A 21,377-nucleotide genomic window follows, 5' to 3' on the forward strand; every position below is an offset into this window, starting at 1 on the left:
AACCCATATAATTACATGGGCCATAAATGAGTGACTCAGACCCAAAAAATAAAGGGGTAGAAATGGGTTCACCCTCATGACATATCAACCCATTTAAATTTCCTACATCATCAGCTTGAGGAATTGACAACAGAGGACAAATGTCAAATCTATGATAGTTGGGCTGAAAAATTCACCAGAACCAGCTACTTCGGCAGAGGCAGACAGTTGAGATCGAATCGAGTGGCCCTCTCCGTAAATAATTGACGACAAATGGCAAATCGGAGTCCTAAACCTAAGATGACCATTTCCTGGGGATGAGTGCTTGATCATTCCAGAGAAAAATCATTGACGAATAAGAAAGGATAATGGGGGTGAGCTTCGTCCAGACCCATCAATTGCACTTCAGTTTGCTTCAGATTTTTGTACAGAATTGGGATTTACACTAAGTCCATTACCACATCACCACAGCCACAGAATTGGCAGAAATTAAGTGAAAATCATGAACTTAATTACATTTCCATTGGAACCCCACAGAGGATCTCTCCTTTTGCAAGAGAGAGAGGGGGGGAAGTGCAAAGATTAAACAAATTTCATTGAGTTTGGGCAAATGTGTGCAGGAGATGAGCTAGCCTTTTGGGAAAGTTTGGTGCATTGCAGATGCATAAGACATCTTGCTTCAGTGTCCAATCATGTGGTCAGTGAACTGTGAACCACCTATGCAGACTTGCAAGTCCGCAATGGAAGGATCATAACATTGTTGACTAAGGTGGTCTAATACATGGATAATTATATGGGCAAGGAAGTGGAAAATGAACTTGATTTTTTAACTATTTAAAAAGATGGTTTTTTAAAATGAATGATTTTAATATACAACATTTTTTTACAAGAGAAACAAATTTTATTAACAATGAACAAAAATGTACAATGAAAGGAGAACAAGAAGTCCTCCCAAGAAGAAATGAAATACCCAAAGATAATTACATAAGTGCTGCCTGCGAATCCCTAACAAGACTGGGCAGTGGAAACCCCCTAAAAAACCCAAAAGAATGGCCCAAAGTGAGGCCAAGAAAACAGCTCTATCCCACAACTTAACTGTGGGAGTAGTTGTTAAGACATTATTGTGATAATAATATATGTCGTAAACAGAAAATCTTCAACCAACTCTGGACGAATCCAACTCATGCCACACAATCTAACAATATAACAAACCCCAAGCAACTAAACTGTGGGACCAAAAAAGAGAGGAATCAATCTCAGAATTCTTGAAACATAAAGAACACATGTCCAGAGCTAATGCCTTATAGGACCACCTACTCTGCAACTGATTGCAAATTTTTTTTTATAATAAAAGAAGCATTCATTAATAGAATAAGAATATACAGCTAGGAGAATTAGACATCTCCTTGACAAATTCTGGAAAGTCCGGATAAAAAACACATAGGAACAACCTACAGACTAAAGAACAGAAGAACAAAAAAAACCATCACGAACTAACACTCCGACACATAATACCAATCACGCTGAATATCAGAAAAGCTCACCCCTTTAAATATCCTTGCCCCACACACACCAAAGAGAAGCCAAATAATGTATCTCTTCCCAAACCAGCAACTGAGCCGACTTCTCCCCTAGAAAAATGCGCGCATTACGCTCCATCCACAACCACGACCCCCAAAAAACTGAAAAAAACTAAAAGCACATTTCCAAAACACTGCCCTATCCTTTTTCCTGCCAAATCTAGCAAAAGTAACTGCCAAAAAATCTTCCACTTGCTTAGAACTCACCCAACATTCGCCTAAAATACAAAATAACTTATTCCAAACACTCCAAGCATAATCACAATCAATGAACAAATACGATGATGATTCCGAACAATTAAAGCAGAGAACGCAAACGTCTAGAGATATAGACTTCAAAGATCTCCAACCCTACAGCAAGTTATTGGTATTAATTCTATCAAGCGTAACCAACCAGATAAAAAACCTTAATTTTAAAGGGTATTGTGGTCTCCCAAATGGAACTATAGAGAGGAAAATAAAAATTCAACCTATTCAAAAAAATCACAAAAAGATTTGCGTGAAGAAACCCCTGAATGATCCTGAGACCAAGACCGCCTATCCTCCTCTAAAGAAAAGCGACTGTTATTCAACAGGACTAGAAAAGAGGATAGCTCTCCCATCTCCCTATATCATTTAATGATATACGGAAGAGGAAAACTGATTGCAAGTGTTTACCAAGAATTACTAACCAAATGAACACTTTAATCTTAGAGGGAACTTTTGCCTTCCAAATGCTACAATAAAGAGGAAAGCATATTGAAGAACAAATCAAATAATCCTCCCCAAAAAAAATGAAATTGACAAGAAAAGACCCCCGATGCATCAACACCCAATGCCAGAACATCCCCATTATAAGAATAACAACAAGAGTCCAACAAAGAAAGCCATGATAAGTGATCTTTAGACTCTCAATCATTTAGATTCCTATAAAAAGGAGAACTCCAAGAACTAGGATCGCCATCAATTAATATAAAAGAGGAAATGGAAGCATTATGAAGCATGGAAAGACAACAGAGACAAGGAAAAAGAATAAAACAAAAAACATCACCCACCCAAATTTTTTTTAGATAATAAAAGAAGGTATATTAGATTGAGAAAGAGAAGCTACAACTTAAGGGGACAAGAAGTCCACCCCAAAAAAAAAAACAAAACAAAAAATAATAATTAAAAATTTAAAAATAAAATTGAAATAACTAATAGTACACCTAACCAGGAAAACCCTTTTCAATCCCTTTCCATCGTAATTCACAGAGCACTTTAAATTTGATGGCTCCCTTTGACCATTCTTAGCTTTGTACTTACCCCCATCAAAGCGCACTTCAATTCCACACACATCACACATTTTTAAATCCAGTTTATCCATTATATCTTGGGCTTCTAAATCCTTCCTGGAAACCACCTCCACTGGTGTAGCTAAAATTCTATTATTGCAATGCAGTTTATTATCCAACTCATTATTCTCAAAAATAGGAACCTCCTCCAATCCTTCCATCGGGGCAAGATGTACATATGATAGGTCCCCAGGAACATCACAAGAATTAGAAACATATCCATATTGTTCCCGAATCTCATCCAACAGCAAACCACCATCACAGCCAATCTCATCAATGTCATCACTATCATTATCTGAAGAATCTCCTCATTTCTGAGCCTCATTTCCTTTGCTAACTCCACCACTTACAAAATCCTTCATTTTAGCAAGTGTATCTTCCACGATGCTCAACTCTGCTTCAAGATCTCTCCTTCTAATCTTTGGCCTTATCTCACCAGACTGCTCTCTCTTTGCTTCATATAATTTCCTTATCTCCACACGCATTGTTGCAGCCTTCTGATGAGCATACACCTGAGGACCCTTAGATTTTTCAGAACTAAATCCTGAAACACCAGATTTCCTGCCCTATCCAGCTTCTTCTTTTTTATTAATCTTGGACACCAGCCTCTAATCCCTCTGCAAAAAACCAGAATCAACAGCCAAATCTGATACTTACATTATTATCATCATTTTCATCATGAACTGTTTTCAAAACTGAACTAAAATCATCCTGATTACACTCTGAATGTTGATCCATTCTATGCTTATTTTGGAGAGTAGTAGAGAGATTATGTATTTCATTAACATCTTGCTGAATACCCACCTCTCCCATATGTAAATTTTGGCTAGGATAGTGGGCTTTTTCAGTAAAAGGGTCATGCAAGGGAAGGGCCTGATCACCCATATTCTTGCACTAGCCTTTTTAGATACAAGGCCCATCTGTGAAAGCCTCTCTTTATAAGAGCCTTCTTTAGAATCCAGAGAAAAGGATCATAGCATTCTTGTCAAAACATTGGGCCTGTTCTATTAAATGGCCCAACTTCGTTAAAAAAGAACCACTTTTCACACAAACCTGGCCCAAATGCAAGATAAGTACCAGACATCCAAGCCCAGACTTCGTAACCTCATCGTTCCCTATCGCAACCCTGGCTGCCTCTGCAAGATTAGCAGCCTCCACTGAAACCTAGTTCCCTGCACCAAATGGAAACATCTCCCGCCCAAATAAAATGAATACGAGTCATTGCCCAATTTTTTTCTTGTAAAAATAAATTAAAAAAGAATGTCTCATTACTGCTTTTAACGTGCCAGCCATAATCAGAACCAGTTCAATCCGTGATCTTCACAAGATTAAGTTGAAGAAGAAATGAATGTCATTGATTCAACTGAAGAGTAACGCCATGCTTGTGCACTTTTCTAAATGACAGATCCCACTAGGTGTATGAGTTAGGGAACAGGAAGATAATTATGGGGTGTTGGGGAATGATGGTATGAGGTGTTGGGAAATGATGGTATGCCATGGATTAATTAGTAGGATTAGATTGAGAAGAAGAAGAAGAAGAAGAAAAATGATGACGATGACGATGATGATGATGGTGGTGGTGGTGGTGGTGGTGGTGATGATGACAGTGACGACAACAACAATGACAAGGACATATACCACAACAACAATGACAAATCCGTCACTGAACACTGCACAGTAGCACTGCTGTCATTGCTGCACCTATGTAACTAAACAGTGCCATTGAGGCTGCTATAAATTATCACCCCTTGTTTACCTTATCTTTTCTATTCCTACATCTTAGGAACGAGAGAGAGAGAGAGAGAGAGAGAGAGAGAGAGAGAGAGAGAGAGAGAGAGAGAGCACAAAGTTCCAACCTGAAATCTGGTTTGCTGATTAAGACCCCCCCCCCTCTGTCTGTTCTTGTTTAGAAAAGGAGCAAAAAAATTAAACAATAATTGAGAAACGTAAAATGAAGGAAAAATTCACACGACTAAAGAGCATATCACAACAACAACAACAACAAACCTCAAGTCCCACTAGGTGGGGTCGACTACATGAATCCTTTTCCGCCGATTCACGATCGAGAGCATTTTCCTCCTCCAACTTAAGAGCTATTAAATCCTTCATCAGCATGTCATTTCAGGTTATTTTAGGTCTATCCCTACCCTTTTTAATACTAAAAACAATACGTAACTCACTCCTCACAGGTGTTCTACTAGGCCTACATTTCAAACGCACAAACCATTCAAGCAATAGCCGCCCCTCCTTCATCTTGTCTTTGACAAGAGTTATGCTTAGTTTATTGTGTATATATCCATTCCATAATTTATCTTTTAATGTTATACCACTCATCTACCTTAAAATTCTCATTTCAGCAACTTTACTTTCTGTACATGTTGTTTCATGGTTGCCCAACATTCTAATCCATAATGCATGGCAGGCATTATAGCCGTCTTATAGAACAAAGAGCAAATTATGGGTGTTAAAAAGGAATTTAGGACTACAGCGCTATGCATGTTATGCAAAACTCATGTGGGCAATTCTTCAGACCATTAATCTGTAAGTAAGCCAAGTCCTATCCAACACAATGGAAGACTAATTTATCTCTTTTAGTAGGAAAATTATAGTGTTTCACATTTATAATATTTTTAAAATACTGTTGTCTTCCGAAGAGAACAGGCTGAGGGATATTTGCAAAAATTCAAATTTGTCAGTAAAACTTAATTTCTACAAAACTGGTAGTGCTAGTATTAGTAATAGGAACAGGAATAGGAATAGTAAATCAGTAAAAAAAGATTTATTTTTTTTTTATAGCAAAAGAAGAATTTTATTAATAGATTAAGAATGTACAACCAGGAGAATAAGACATTTCAAGTAATAACAACAATATTAACAATAACAATCTAAAGTATCGATAGAAACCAACAATACACTGCACAAAAAGCATCCAGAGTATTCCAATTTTTATCTGATTAAGTTGAATTTAAACTTCAATTTGATTAGATTGAATTTCAAATTCTTCAAGACATGAAATACAATAATGACAAAGAAGCAACCAATTTATTTTTTTTTGGACAAGTGTAAATATTCACTAGCACACTGTGCATCCTGCCCACCAGGGAGGGAGGCAAGGGTGGCCAACTCATGGACACCAGCATGAAGAAGGTATCAAATAATTATTGGAAAGTAAAAATCATCTCATGAACATTATTCAAAACAGTTTGGAACAATAACAAAAACAATAAGCATTACTAAACAATTGCCATAAGAGTGCATATCGGCAACCTGTTTCGGTAAACACGAAATTTCTGAACCTCCTCACAGCTGCCAAATCTTGCACCTAAACCGAGAAAATGAATGTACTATGAAGACCACAGAAACCCATCGATTTTAATTTAAAATAAACCAGTCTCAAAATTCATAAACCTATCTGCTTTTTTTTTTGCAAAAGGGGGGGGAAGGAAGACATGCATACCAAAATATATTTTAATGGGATGTCGAAATGACACATCGCGAACATGTCCAAATTTTTCATGAGGGCACCATGAAGTGCACCTAAAATCTGAGAATTACATAAAACACAACTTGAGCAATAAAGTCAAAGGTAAATTTTTAAGGAAGGTGTATGGCAATTCCAAAAATAATAGAGAGATGCTACCTTTATCTCCACATATTCCATGATATGATTCAACAAAATCAACAGCATCATCCGAAAAAAAGAGAGTAAAAAATTCCTCTGCCTTTATCTGCAGTTGACAAACTGAAAATTTAACTCAACAAATTTTCTCATGTACACCAAAACTAACTGAATTCAAGAAAAAAATAGATATAAACATCAAAAAATTAAAAAAGACATGTGCACAAGCAGATGTGTACGTGTGTGCACAAATTTAAATTTATTAAGGCAAGATGACCATTCAGAAAAATGTTAATATTACCGGGAACTTTGACTCTGCAACCTTTGTGTAATATTCAGGTACTGCAAATCAGAAACAGCTAATTCAACATAACCAAAAAAGATGAAATTGCAAAATAAGAATGCAACAGAAGTACAAAAGGAGGTAATCAAACATGAAAGATAATAACATCATAGAATATAGGTTTTTCAAACTCAACTAGAATTGTTTATTTTCTCCAAAAGAAAGCACAAGTGCACACCCATGTTTATGTTGTATGAATGGTTGTAGAACAACATATTAACTAGACCTTGAGCAGTGAGAGGGTCATAGAACTGGATAAAATGAAACTGCATTCAGTCTCTAAAGTTAGATTTGCTAGTGGGATGAATTATAACGTAGAAACAAATTAACAGTAATAAAACCACAAATTAAAACACTATTTCATCATGCATGCTCAACCTCAACAAATTATATGGCATACAAAAGTAAAATGTTTAAAGAACACGCGAAAAGTCAGCATATAAGAGAAACACAAAAATGTTCAAAGAAAGTGAAGAACTAACTAACCCTTGGGGGCTTCAGAATCCTCCTGCTTCCACAAAGTCTTTCCAAAAGATGAAGATAAAGTAGCAGTATTAAAAGCGGCTTCAGTATCCTCTTCTATATAATCTTGCACTTCTGAAAGTGTTTCTGAAACTATAACATCCTCACCATTGAGTAGAAGCTTAGAATCTTGGAAAACAGGGGTATCCTCATTCCTGATTCACATAGCAGTACCCTAATTCAATATTAATAGTACAGAACTGATAGAGATTTGTATAGTTGCATTACTCAGGAGAATACCTTTCAATTGAATCCAATCCATTGACTGGGCTGGAACTGTTGACCTGTTCATTATCAATTATTCCATTGTCTTGGCTACCAGACTCAGATTTTGAATCCTGGGCCATTGACACATAAGGAAAACAAGGAAGCAACAAAGGATATTTACTCCAACTGGCAAATGGTATATGAATTTCACCAATTCTTTTATAGAGAGAAAAAAAAAAGAGATATTTCATTATAGAAAAAAGCATGTAGAAAGAGGAGAATAAAACATCCTCCTAAGAGAAAAAGAAACCAAAAAAGATAAGAAAACAATCAAAATAAAACCACATTCCAATCTCGCTGAAGATCCAAAAAGGGCATCCCTCTCAAACAGCATACTACAGAAGACCATAAAGAAGCCAGCTACGAAATCCTTTTCCATATCACAACCAGAATTCTTCTTCCCTCAGAAAATATGAGCAATCCTTTCCATCCAAGTTCCCCATAAAACTGCAAAGATCCCACAAGTCCACAAAACAAGCCACCTCGATTCTTCACAAATCCTATTAAGGGAATATATAATAACTCCTCCACCAAACCTGAACAAACCCCTCCCAAAAATGCCAAACAACTTATTACTCCAAAACCCCTAAGAGAAAGGGCAGTGCAAAAGTAGTTGCGATGCAGATCCTGAGCAATCAAAACACTAGAAAGTAGAAACAGACATCCAGAGATAACGACTTCAAAGGCCTCCTACTCTGCAACAAATTGTTGGTGTTAACTCAATTAACAACAACCAATGAAATAAAATCCCTTGTCTTAGGTGGGACTTTAGCTCGCAAATGACGGAGGGGAAAAGACTTGCAAGGTTCTGGTCACATGCTCAAAGAAAGATGTAGAAGAATGAAATCCCAAACCCAACTCTCTCTCGCACTTGAGAGATGACCACCCTCCAACAATACCAACAATGAAGAGCGTTTCTCCACCTCTGTACAGTGGCCTACAAAAGTGGAAACCATACAAAGTAGTAGACCCATTTGAAGAAAGAAAGGAAGCAATGACCTTATTATACACCAAGGAGAGACGATACAAACAAGGAAAAGATAAGAAAAGTGCCAATTCCCTTCCCAACCCAGGTGTCTTCGCAAAATGGATCTGAGAACCATCACCCAACAGAACATCTTAAACCCAAATTAGTATCCACCCATTTGAAACCAAACCAATTTTACTTTTTATAACTTCATGCCAAAGAGACTTTCCTCAAAGGGAAACCTCCACAGCCCTTGTCTCAATGAGGCAGCGATTTTAGACCAATTTCACAAGAGACCCAAACCCCCTTCTCCCCAAACCCCGACCAAAGAAAATCTCCCATTACTTTGTCCATTTTACTAGCTACCCCTACAGAAATTCTTAAAATGGACAAATAATAGTGAGGGATACTAGAAAGACAAGCCTGAATAGGAGTGATATGGCCACCTAAGAAAACAAAGCACCCTTTCAATTATTCAAATGCCTAGACAACCTCTCCACCACTAGATCCCAGAATGCAACAGACCTAGGATATCCCCCCAAAAGGGAGTACTGAATAAGTTAATGGCCACTCTAGCATACCACACTAAGGAGGCTAATTCCAAAGATCTAGCATCACTAAGGTTAAAGGTAGCAATCCCACTCTTTCCTAAAATTATGTTTAAACCTGAAACCTTCTCAAAAGGTTGAAGAATTGGGAGAACATGCAAAAACCACTCTCTATGATGATATAATAAAAATATAGTATTATCTGCAAAACTGAAAAAGAGGCTGTAATCCTCTTACATTATCTCTATCCCTTCCCTGTCTATTAGTCTACTCAAAGTATCAACAGCAGGAGATAGAAAATAAGAAAGAGGACTCCTCGCCTAGCCCCTCTTGAAGCCCTAAACTACTCCTCAGGTTCACCCTCAATAATGACGAAGTAGAAAGCACTACACAAACACCCCCGTCATCCCATCATGCCACCCCTCCCCATAACTTTTTCTAGCAAAGATGTCCAAAAAATTTCAATTAACCTGATCATAGGCCTTTTCAAAATCCAATTTAAATATGAACCCCTTCATTTTCCTCCTATGCTCTCTTCTACTACTTTATTTGCCACCAAATAGCATCCAAATCTGTCTTCCCCCAACAAACGCACTTTAAGCCTGAGATTTAGTATCCCCTAAAACTCAAACAACAACAAATATGGAATCATATCCCCAGCAGTTCTAAGGAAGTTTTATAGGACAGTTATAAGACCAGCTATGCTATATGGATCAGAATGTCGGGCAACGAAGAAACATAATATCCAAAAAGTAAAAGTTGGCGAGATGAGGATGCTTAGATGGATGAGTGGTATAACATTGAAAGATAAATTAAGGAATGAAAATATTCGTGGTAAGTTAGGTGTAGCTCCTATAGAAGATAAGATAAGGGAAGGACGACTCAGATGGTATGGACACTTGCAACGTAGGCCTTATAATGCACCTGTGAGGAAGAGTGACTTAGTTACTGTGGGGGGCAGTAGAAGGGGTAGGGGTAGACCTAAAATAACTTGGGAGGAAATAGTGAGTAAGGATTTAATATCTTTGAATCTATCAAAAGAAATGGTCCATGATCGCATAAATTGGCGGAAAAGGATTCATATAGCCGACCCCACTTAGTGGGACTAAGGCTTGGTTTTGTTGTTGTTTTATCCCCAGCAGTTCTAGGCAATTCAAGAACAAAATACATACTTAGGAGTAACCTAAGTAATTGTGGTTTGGGCATGGTGATCAGGGTTGGGTTTTGATACCAAATAGATGTAGGAAAGAAATAGAAAATCAGAGAGAGACAGAGACAGAGACAGAGAAATAAAGAATGAAGAAGAGAGGAGGAGGAGGAGAGAGAGGGCAAGAGGCAGCTGGACAGCAGGGAACAAAACAGATCAGAACAGAGAAGAAGAGAGTTAAAGGGACAGAATAGAGACAGAAGGAGAAGAAGGACGAAGAAAGGAGAGGGAGAGTATGCATGAGAAAGAGAGGGAAACTGAATGGGAAATCTAGATTCAAATCTTATAACCATCCCAAACAACTTACAGGCCAGGTATTTATGTACCTACAACTGACTAAAGCACAAATATACATTAAATAACCCAACAAAACAGGAAACTACACAATGCAAAGAAATGTTTAATACAAACATAATTTCCTGAATCTACACCTGAGCCAAATGGGCAGCATAAAGATGTAAGTGGTTCTCTGTCACATAAGCTCTTCTAACAAATATAATGCTAAAAAATAAAACCAATGTTCTTCAAACAAAAATATATCACATGGTAGAGGATTAACTCTAGGAATCAACCTCTCCAGAAATCGGGAAAAGTACACCTACCACCCACCTTCCCAAGACTGTCCTATGAGGAACAGCCTCACACAGAGCAACCATTCATGCAGACTAACTATGCAGTTAATGATAAAAAAGTCTGGTCAATAAAGTCAGGCGGATCAAATATTGAATTTCCCAGTCTTCATATATGAAAGCTAAAATATAAAACCAAAGTTCTTCAAACAAAAATATATCACATTGTGCAGGCTCAAATCTAGGAATAAGCCACTCCAGAAATGGGGAAAAGTATGCCTACCATCCACCTTCCGCAGTCAAACGCATCAAATATTAAATTTCCAGTTTTCATATATGAAATTTTCACATCAGATAAGTTTTAGTTCATGAATGTGAATATGGGAAATATATATTAAATAAAAAACATAAAAACTACTACAATGAAATGGGTATTATGTTTTAATTGTTCAATAATCCAATATACAAATATCCCAGGTGTAAATAAAGTAATAACTAAACAGCTAATTAGGAATACAATAATAAAAAATTTACTTTAAAATGACATGAGACATGAAACACCTGTTGATCTGTGATTGCTTTAGCAATAGTACCATGCTGCAACAATCCATCATTTATAAGCTTGAAGGCTTCATCACGAGATAGAAATGATGCAAAAAAGTACTGCAATACAATGGAATAACACATTGAAGCTGAGCAGTAAAAGGAAAATAAACACTTCCTCAAAGTGCAAAATAGTAAGAGTTAAAATCCAGCTTACTGTGTACCTTTCTACTACCGGCCAAAATTTCTATCGCATTAGGGAATATCCCAGCTGTTTTCGCTTTTCGTACACATGTAACTTCATGGAATGGAATTATTTTCTGAAGCATAAAGTTGGTAAGATTTTCAAAAGACAATCGACACAAAGAATGACAACTAAGAAAACACATTAGGCACCCCGCTAAAATTATTCTACAAATGGTTTTAACACTCAATAAATCAGGATTGAGGAAAAATCCAAAACTCATTAAAATACTGAAAGAAATCTTTCTAACAAAGTTGTCGAGACTTCTAATTGTAAATAATTCCAAAAAAATAAAACACACACACACACACACAAGAAGCAAATAGAAAAGAGAGAAAAGTTCTACAGAAGAACAAGGCAACCTCCTAAAAAGTAGAGGAAAAATGAGGAGACAAAAACAGAGAGAAGCAAAAAACATCAGAGATACTAAAACAATACAGCCTTCCAGTCCCTCTGAATATCAGCCAAAAGAAAATCCTCTAAACGCTCCAAAGCTGAAGACCACAGAGAAACCAAGAAAACCTCCCTAATCCCTATCCAAAAAAAAAAAAAATTATTTTTATAGCAAAATACAAGACTTCATTAATAAGAGAAGAATTTACAAAGAGGAGAATTAGACATCTCCCAATCCAATTAATTGCATGTCCGGACTTTAATCTTTTAAAATTCTAGCATTACCCACCATCCAATTACACCAGCCCACTAGCATCAAAACACACCTCCAAAAGATCTTACAATTCTTCTCTATCCTAAAGCCCTAAAATAACCTTGTAGATTCCTAGGTAAACCCAAAGATCCCCAAAAATACTAAAAAAGACAATTCCAGATATTCCATAGAGATGGCTAGTCATCTCATTCTTAAAAATAAGAAAAAAAACATCAGGAAATAAAACCCTATTAGATCTAGGAATCTGCAATAAGCATTGGTTTCAATTATATTAGAGACCGCCACACAGAAGCCTTACTTTAGCCTTGCAACTATTATCAGACAAACAGAAATGATTTCAATTAGAAATTTGGAATAAATAAAATTTGAAAAGTGTTTATAAGGAAAAATACCAGAATTATCCAAGGACCAAATTATTCTCTCCAAAGCCCAAGAAAGGTGACAACTATCTAGTGTGTCAAGCAAAGAAACAAGATCTATTGCCTCCCTGTCATTAGGATTTCTATAAAAAGATTTCCCTGTTTTCATTTTCTTTCTCAATAACCCCATAATGGGCCTTCAAATTGAACAGTTCTAAGATAGTTCAAAAATAACTAATGTAGTCCCAGCGCCCCCACAAAGTTTTTGTCGTATTCTTGTTTTGTTACCCATTCTTGTCTCGCTTGATGGTAGACAGTCCCTGCCAGTTGGATCATTGCATACCAAAGGCACTGTTTAGTGAAGAAGTAAATAGCCCTGTTTGCCTTCAAATCTGCTACATTTATTGTTGAATTCCTTTTAGCTTATTATCAGCAAAGAACAAAGCAGGAAGAATTCTTGGGAAGTTTTGTCCGCAATGAGTTTCTTGAAATCTCATCTTGTACCCAGAAAATAAAAAATAAAAATAAATAAATAAATAAGGAGATGATTATTTTCAGCAGCAATTTCCAATTTCTTGATTTCAATTGATGCTTCACCCAATCTTCTTGTACCGGTTTTTGTTTGGATTCATCCATCACTCACAGTAGTAGTAAAGAAATTGACATCTTGGCCTTCACTCGCCGCCCTCCGTTGCTCTTCCCTCTCTTGTCGTCGTCATGGTGTTCTATACAATGGTCTCTTGTACGAGTTTCTTCATCTTGCGGAGCCTCTCTCTCCTCTTCTTTTCTTCTTCATCCAACTTGTCTAATCTGAAACGCCAAATTCAGAATTCTTCCAAAGGATTGGGCCAATAGAATTTCGATTGAAAATATGCAAGATTGCACATTTTATCTCAAGATTGTGCCAGAAAAGAACATCCATTCTTGAATTTGTGAGGGGGCGTAAGTCCAATGAGGGGTTATGTCGACGCCATTGACTACTCAACTCCATTGCCAATCTTGAATTTGGATTGAGAAATTCTTGCAATCCCTTATTGCTTTAATATTCTTCAATTGATTTTTCGTTACAACAAGAATCCTTAAATGCTACTTGGTGGGGTTGGCTACATGAATTATTTTCCGCCAAATTTCATTTGCATTTGCAGGCTTGCAGCATCAAATTTTCTAAATTTTAATCTAGGTTGGATTCACATGCTGAAATTGTATACTTTAAATTTTTAAATTCATGGTGTTGTTTGTGTGGTTTCCACTAGTTGCAAAGAGTGATTTAGAAAATTGTCTATGTGAAATAAATTTGCATTTGAAAAAAAAAAAAATCAAACTTGTACTTCGCCTATGTAATACAAATTATCTTTGTACACACAGTCAGTCCCAAGTCTGGATAAAGGAACAAGGTTGTATTAGGTATCTGACAGCCAACATAAATCTTTTTCAAATCTTTATATCATGAATTCTTACCAAATCCACTTAGGTCAAGGGAATAGACTGGATCAATATAGAAGGGAGATGGCCAAGAAGTTAGCACAAGAAACTAGTATTAGATTAGCAACTTGGAATATAGGGACTCATACAGGCAAACATATGGAAATAGTGGAAATAACATTTAGAAGGAAAATTAACTTAATTAGCCTTCAAGAGATGAATGGGTAGGGGAGAAAACTTGAGAAATTGAAAAATCAGGATTTACACTTCGGTAAACTAGAAAAGAGAAACATAAAAATTGTGGGAATTATTGTAGACAAAAATATCATTAGCATCTATGCTCCCCAAATAGGCTAGTAGAATATCTTAAAGACAATTTTTGGAAGATATGGATAGCATGTTACAAGGGATGTCAACATCTAAAAAGACATTCATAGGAGCCGATTAGAGTGGACGCATTGGAAAAGATAATATAGGCCATGAGGGGATACATGGAGGTCACAAATATGGAGATAAAAATGAGGCTGGTCATACAATTTTAGATTTTGCCATGTCTTACGATTTGGTTGTATTAAATATTTGTTTTATTAAAAGAGAAGAACACTTAATAACTTTCAAGAGTGGGCATAATAAAGTCAAATAGATTTCTTCTTAACTAGAAACGGGGATCGTCTATCTTGTAAGTATTGTAAAGTTATCTAGGTGAAAGTTTGGCTACACAATTCGCTGGCTGAGACTCTCACCATCCAATGCCACATGGGAAATTGCGGAAGAAATCAAGCTTCTAGACTTTGTCTTATTGGGTGGGGGGAGTGTGAATATGTTAGGGAAGTTTCATGCATGCAAGTCACATGCATTATAAGAGTACTCTCTATCTATTTTGGTTAGTGAACTAAAGTACTAGTTTGAGCTAATTTCCACTAGAACCGATTCAATGCTTTGTTGTGAGTCGCTGCGCATGTTGAATAAGATTAGGGAAATTGTAGAGATGTAGATAAATTCATGTAAGGCATGCTATCACTCTCATTTGTTTCTCTAACTGCCTTCAAGGAGTTAATAAGAGTTCAGACAATAAATGAAGTGGATATTCCAGTTTTTCCCAATGTAGAACCCAGTTTTAAATAATTCAGGATATCATACCTTTGTCTCGAACCCAAAGATGTTAGAATAGAAGCAAATATAATGAACAAACATATACATATGCCCCTGCAACCATAAATAGCAATGAAATGAAATTAGAAAGGGGGAAAAAACATGTAAATCCTAGTCAACAAGAACTCACAAAGGAAAACTATGCTGGCAAGGAACCAATGTAATCGATAATTATTATTACCTGAAGAAGAATACTCTCCTGGAATGCACAGTTAAAATCTTGAACAAGGACCTGCAAAGGATAATAGAAAAAAAATAAATAAATAAGCACATCTAAAATACCTGTGAAGGAAAAGTGAAAAAAAGGAAATATACGAGCACATCCAAAATGCACAGTTAAAATCTTGGTTAAGGACGTGCAAGGAAAAATAAAAATAAAAAATAAAAAGAGCATGTCTAAAAGATTAGTAGAATGATAGAGATCCATCGAGTATCTAAACTAGTACATGCTAGGAGGTGGGGAGGAGGGGGAGTGCTAAACTCAGTTCTTTTTTGACTGATCTCTTCATCCTGGGCAAAAACAAAGAGATTTCATCGAGTTCAAAATTTCAAATTGTCATATTAGGGAATGCTCTACTCGGTGACTATTGTTTTTATTTTTTTTTTCATTTCCAAATGGATCATCCATAGGGCTCCTAATCCCACACAGAAGCCCATGACACCTCTCAAGGAAGCATAAAGCCCGCTCCTGAGCATTCCTCAAGGTGCTCACTTAGTCCCCAATAGTATGCGGGGGAGGTAAGCCATTTAGCTGGTGTTCCCCCAAAATACAAGTCTCTGAAGTATTCCCATTTACGTATAAGTAACCACCAAGGAACTAATGATCATATGTCTTAGATTTGAGAACACCACTATCAATACTATCCAAACCAAACACAATGTCACAATGACATAGAGGAACAATCCATAGGTGCATCTAGGTTAGACCTTCGCTCCAAGTTCAAGTCATATCCATAACCATTTGTCAAGGTCACAAAACTCTAAGACATCTAATCAACATCTTCTTTGACAAACATACACAACCGGATTTCCACTAACACTCCCAGGAGGCTAGAACCACAAAGTAGGAGGCTTCAGACCAACTACTATCCCAAGCTCTTCACAGCAACCAAACTTGTCTCAAATCCCACTATGACCTTGATCTCAATCTGATTTGAAGACGCTCAAGGAACATATTTCTGAACATGAGGTCTTCAACCTAGCACAAATTCAAAACTGAAAGTAGCTTCCCCTAAATCACACTCAAGTCTTTGATTCAATTCAAGACTTCTCATGTTCAATACGTAGCTCAACTGCAAGCTGACCACCAACCAACATACTAACAATTATGAAGATAGCAACATTCTCCCACAACTCAAACTCACAATCTTTGATACAAATCCATGTTGCAACCTGATCTCTCAAAGCTCAAAGTCTTAATCGAGTGCAAAAGATCATTCGCCACATGTTCACTAAGGCAAGACACTACGCAAATCCAAACTCAATATAAAACCAGCCGAAACTCATCTCAATTCAATCTAAGGAGCAACGAACACAAAAGTCTTATTCTGGTCATGGTTGTCCTCATAACCCCATTTTTTATACTTTGTACTAGTACCATCTTCTAACAGATAACACAACTCCCTTCTCATAGTAGGAGGGTCATATTTTGAAACCCTTAACTAACCACTAATCAATTTGAAGACCTCTCTACTTCTCACAACTTGTAAAGATTTTGACATTCGAGTACAAGCTCAAGGTTCCATACCAACCTTATACTTCAAAGGATATATCCCATCCCGAAGGTTTCCCCAAGTCTGACCACTGAACCACTTTGTGGTACATCAAAAGCTCAAAACCAACATACCTTTTCCAAAGTGAGTTCCCACCTAAGAGTCTAACAAGAGACAACTCCAAAGATGAGTCTGCCATATGAAGTCTCTTCCAATATCAGCAATCCAAAACCATGGGGTTACCATCCCCAACAAGACAACCAAGCACATTTCTGGCATACCGTTCCAAAGGTGAGTCCCCACTCTTGGAGAGTCTCACGAAACACAACTGCAATGATGAATCCACACCAAAGGAAACTCCTAAAACACAAACAATCTCAACATCCAAGATTCACAACCCAATTCCTCACAAGGTAACCAACATGTTCCTGCATCCCACAATTCCAAGTTAACCAATAGGCTCAAATCCAACCACACAATCACCACGAGAACTTACTTGAGTCCTCAAGGTACAATCACAAGTCACACCTCAAGTGCCAATCTTCAAAATCGTTACCAATCTTCCATATCCAAGTCTTAAACCAAACCAAAGCTCAAGATTCCTAATCTTCTCTCCTCTAACAAACCGATCTCAGCAACAATCCATCTTGGTTAACATTCTTATACCACTGCACTCTGGCATATTCAAGCTTTCGTCTGAAAGGCGGTCCTCTAGCTTGATTGTGTTGCACGAACCTACACAACAACAAAAAATAGGAAGGCCCTCTAGCCAATACAGGTCACATGCGCGCTGGCAACATGGCTCAAATGTCCTTCGACAAAACTTATTCCAATCCTTCTAGCACGAGTCAGCAACAAGGCCAAAATGCCAGTGGCACAAAAGCACTCTTGTCAATTCCATAATTGAGGTCTCCAACCACATTCCCACCGAAACTCAAATTATAAAAGCATCTTTGGGTTCCAATGAAGTCCAATGAGCAACATTCGTGGTTCCCTTTAAGTCCCTATCCATTGGGTAAACATCACCACCGTGACCAACACAAAGTCGCATTAGTGGCTCGAGGATTACCTGTCCAGGGTGCTCACAACTCATTCTTCCCCATAGTTACACCCATGGGCAAACTCCTCCAACCATCCATTTCTACCAAATCTAAGAGTATCACCCCTATTTGTGGAACGAGGACACCATGAAGACTCAACGAACAACCATCCGAGCTCCAATGCCAACCACAATAGGACAACTCCCAAAGCGTAGTTACCGTATTCACCTCAACGGCACAACGTATACTAATATTAGTCCCCCTCAGTTAAACCTCATCCCTTCTCAAGGGTACATGGCCCCATCAACTATCCTGATGTTCACCATATATTCAATGAAGGCCAACTTTAGCTTCATTAACCATAACAAGTCACATGACCAAAGGTGAGCATGAGACAAGGACCTACTCAAAGATAACTTGCTCTTTACCCCGCAAACCGAATTACCACAATCAAGTTGATGGCAATAGTATCCATCTCATTTTCATTCAAGATCAAGAGATCCACTCTGATATGACCTTGTCATGGATGTGGAGATCTGAATGACCAAGAGGAATCACCATTGTCAAGATCTGCCAAAGTGTCAAGGAGTCATGCTAGTGTTGCGGCTAAACTACACCAAGTCCATCCCACCTACACTCATCTTTATGCAAGGAAATACTCAAATGTCTAACCCAGTGATCAAGTCTTATGGCTCAATAGCCCTTGATCCAACTGAGATTGTGATAGAGGAACCCAAACTCGAACTGTAAAGGAGATAAACTCATATTCCACCAGCACTGAGAGTAACTCACATCCCCACAGCACAACCTCATGTCAGCATACCTATCACTTGCGACCCACTACCTGGGACTAGAGGAAGTGAGACCATGCATGACTTGAGCAAGACACACGAAGGATTTACACCCAACGATAGTCCAATCAGATCTAGAATGACTCCGCCCAACAGGATAGCCAAAACACAGACATCAAACCTCCGGGCTAAGAGTACTGTGCAATCTTATTCCCAAATGGATTGTCCATGGGGCTCCCAATCCCACATGGAAACCCAAGACACCCCTTGAAGATGTCAAGAGCCCACCCCTCAATACTCAGGGTGCTCACTACCCAATAAGACACCAAGGGAGGTAGGTCCCTCACTTGTTGTTCCCCTAAAAGACAAGTCTCCAAGGTATTCCCATTTACGTACAAGTAACCACCAGGGATTTAATGATCATACATCTTAGATTCGAAAACACCACCATCAGTACTATCTAGACCAACCACAACGCCATAGCGTTATATTGGAACCATCTCCATAACATTTGCATGGTTGCATCCAAGTTAATTGGTCTTTCTCCAATTCAGAATCATATACCAAAACCATGTGTCAGGGTCACAAAACTTTAAGACCCTAACATCTATTTTTATTTACAATTCTTGAAGAAAGTTTGGAAAAACAAAGAACATCGTCTATATAACGGTAAAATATAGCACTATTTCAATCCTGAAAAGACCAAAATGAGACTCTTAGATTTATGATATTTTTTCTTTTGTTTTACCCTTTAGTCCAAGGATTGCTTGTGACACAGCAACCCAAACAACGTAAGGGCAAATAGGTATTAAAGGCATCACTAGAGATTGTGATCTTGTCGTACGATGCATCTCTTTATAAAGGCATATTCTTCCACAATCATGAGTAAAATTAAAATGAATGCTTGGGTTCACAGCATTAAACTTGTTTAAATGGGGAAAAACTGATTTTGATTTCATTGGTTAAAAGTAGATATCATGTGTGAGAGTTAAAAGCAAATGAGTAAGCTAAATTTCCTTCTTTCTTTTTGCTCATTTACCCATGGCAAGGAAGGCATATTTACCTCCCTCCAGTTCTTCAGATTACAGTGTTATCCACTTGACTGGTTTGTTGTTTTTCTTCTGCATGACTGTGGCTCAGACCCCCATTTCCTTGGGCGTCCTTTACTATTTTACTACTTTCTTTTTGTTCTGCCCCTTGTTTTTTGGTTCTTGCTCAAAAGAGCTTCAGCCTATAGAGTTCTCTAAAATCTTAATTTTGAAAAAGTGTGATCCTTATCTAAAATTATTATATCCTAATAACTTCAAGTACATCCAAACAAAAGTCCTAATAATGTCCTAACAAAATACTAAAAATATACTATAACAAAATGATCCTCTTAAGGTCTTCACAAATTAGAGTCGGGCATTTTCATACTGGAAATGAAGTTAGGAAAGCAGCCACACGCAAGCCGGATAAATGATCAAGATTTCCAAATATTTACTATAAACTGCCTCAACTCACTCACTTCATCGGGAGGAAGTCGAAACAGTTGCCGATACTCTTCACTCCTCAAAGACGCCGGAGACTGCGACAAAGCGCCACAGAATTGTTGAGAACTAAACCGAGAGTGTTCACAAAACGCGCAAGACCGACAATCAATTGCCTCAAAACAAAATCTCAACAAGGACTCAAACATAAATGGAGTATGAATTACACCTGAAGATCGAAATCTCGGGCGAAGTTTGGGGAAGAATTAGAAGAGTCATTGCGATCAAATGATTCAGATGCAGCATCGGAGGGCTCGGTGCTCTGCGACGGCTCGATCTTCTCTGCGCTTCGGGAGGCCACCGCCATGGCACACATAGAGAGAGGGAGAGAGAGAGAGAGAGAGATCTAGTTTGGAGTTCAAAACCGGTGGACTCAGCGATAGTAGTTGGGTATTATTGTTCTGACAATGAACGAGAAGAAAAGGGAGAGCGTCGGTTAGAGACTTTTAACAGCGCGACATTTTGCATTTGCGTCCTGCCGTGAGTAGCGTAGCGGAACTCTCAAGTCAGGGAAGTGGAAGAGGAGGGAAGGAAAAACAAAAAATAAAAATAAAAAATGATCGCGAGCCCGTGATCGTCACGGGCTTCTTTTGTCGGTTCGCGTCGTCCTGTAATGAGAGGTCCAATTTGAACAACCTATTTTATAATAATTTTTTTTTTTTTCCCCTTGACAAATATTATAGCCTGATTACCAAATAACTCAATATCCTTTTTACATCTTCACAAATAAAATCCTTCAAATTATAGCGATATCCCAGTGAGGTTATTAGCAATCTTTTTTTTCTTTAACATGAGGGATCTATCATTTAAAAATGTGAAAATAATACATTGCATTTTTGTTTAGCTTTTTAAAACACATTATTGTAATAAGCTTTATATACGTATGCATTAGATGTTATCTATAGCATTTCAAATTACCTAATGGTGTGTATTTTATAGAAATGCAAGGATATTAATTATTTTGTTTGTATCCAAAATTTTGTTATTTTGATATTTAATATTTT

General features: G+C 37.5%; 1 protein-coding gene across 4 annotated transcripts in view; it reads right to left on the reverse strand.

Annotated features, from left to right (window-relative positions):
* Window positions 1–20,876, reverse strand: part of LOC131166983 (protein VASCULAR ASSOCIATED DEATH 1, chloroplastic) — a 58,826-nt gene extending 37,950 nt beyond the window's left edge. For 2 of the 4 annotated variants that reach the window (XM_058125690.1, XM_058125689.1), the window contains exons 1-8: window positions 11,682–13,672; window positions 11,476–11,577; window positions 7,597–7,694; window positions 7,321–7,511; window positions 6,793–6,833; window positions 6,513–6,600; window positions 6,330–6,416; window positions 6,140–6,194 (exon numbers count right to left, since the gene is read on the reverse strand). In XM_058125690.1, the coding sequence (XP_057981673.1) occupies window positions 6,140–6,194; window positions 6,330–6,416; window positions 6,513–6,600; window positions 6,793–6,833; window positions 7,321–7,511; window positions 7,597–7,694; window positions 11,476–11,577; window positions 11,682–12,119 (1,100 nt within the window). In that variant the 5' untranslated portion in view covers window positions 12,120–13,672. Of the gene's footprint in view, window positions 1–6,139; window positions 6,195–6,329; window positions 6,417–6,512; window positions 6,601–6,792; window positions 6,834–7,320; window positions 7,512–7,596; window positions 7,695–11,475; window positions 11,578–11,681; window positions 13,673–15,289; window positions 15,356–15,482; window positions 15,534–20,351; window positions 20,412–20,542 lie in introns of those variants that run through there. The other 2 variants (XM_058125691.1, XM_058125693.1) reach the window with 2 other exon arrangements.
* Window positions 20,877–21,377: the final 501 nt, after the last annotated feature.

This window comes from Malania oleifera, chromosome 10 (genome assembly GCF_029873635.1).
Source record: "Malania oleifera isolate guangnan ecotype guangnan chromosome 10, ASM2987363v1, whole genome shotgun sequence".
Lineage (NCBI taxonomy): Eukaryota > Viridiplantae > Streptophyta > Magnoliopsida > Santalales > Ximeniaceae > Malania > Malania oleifera.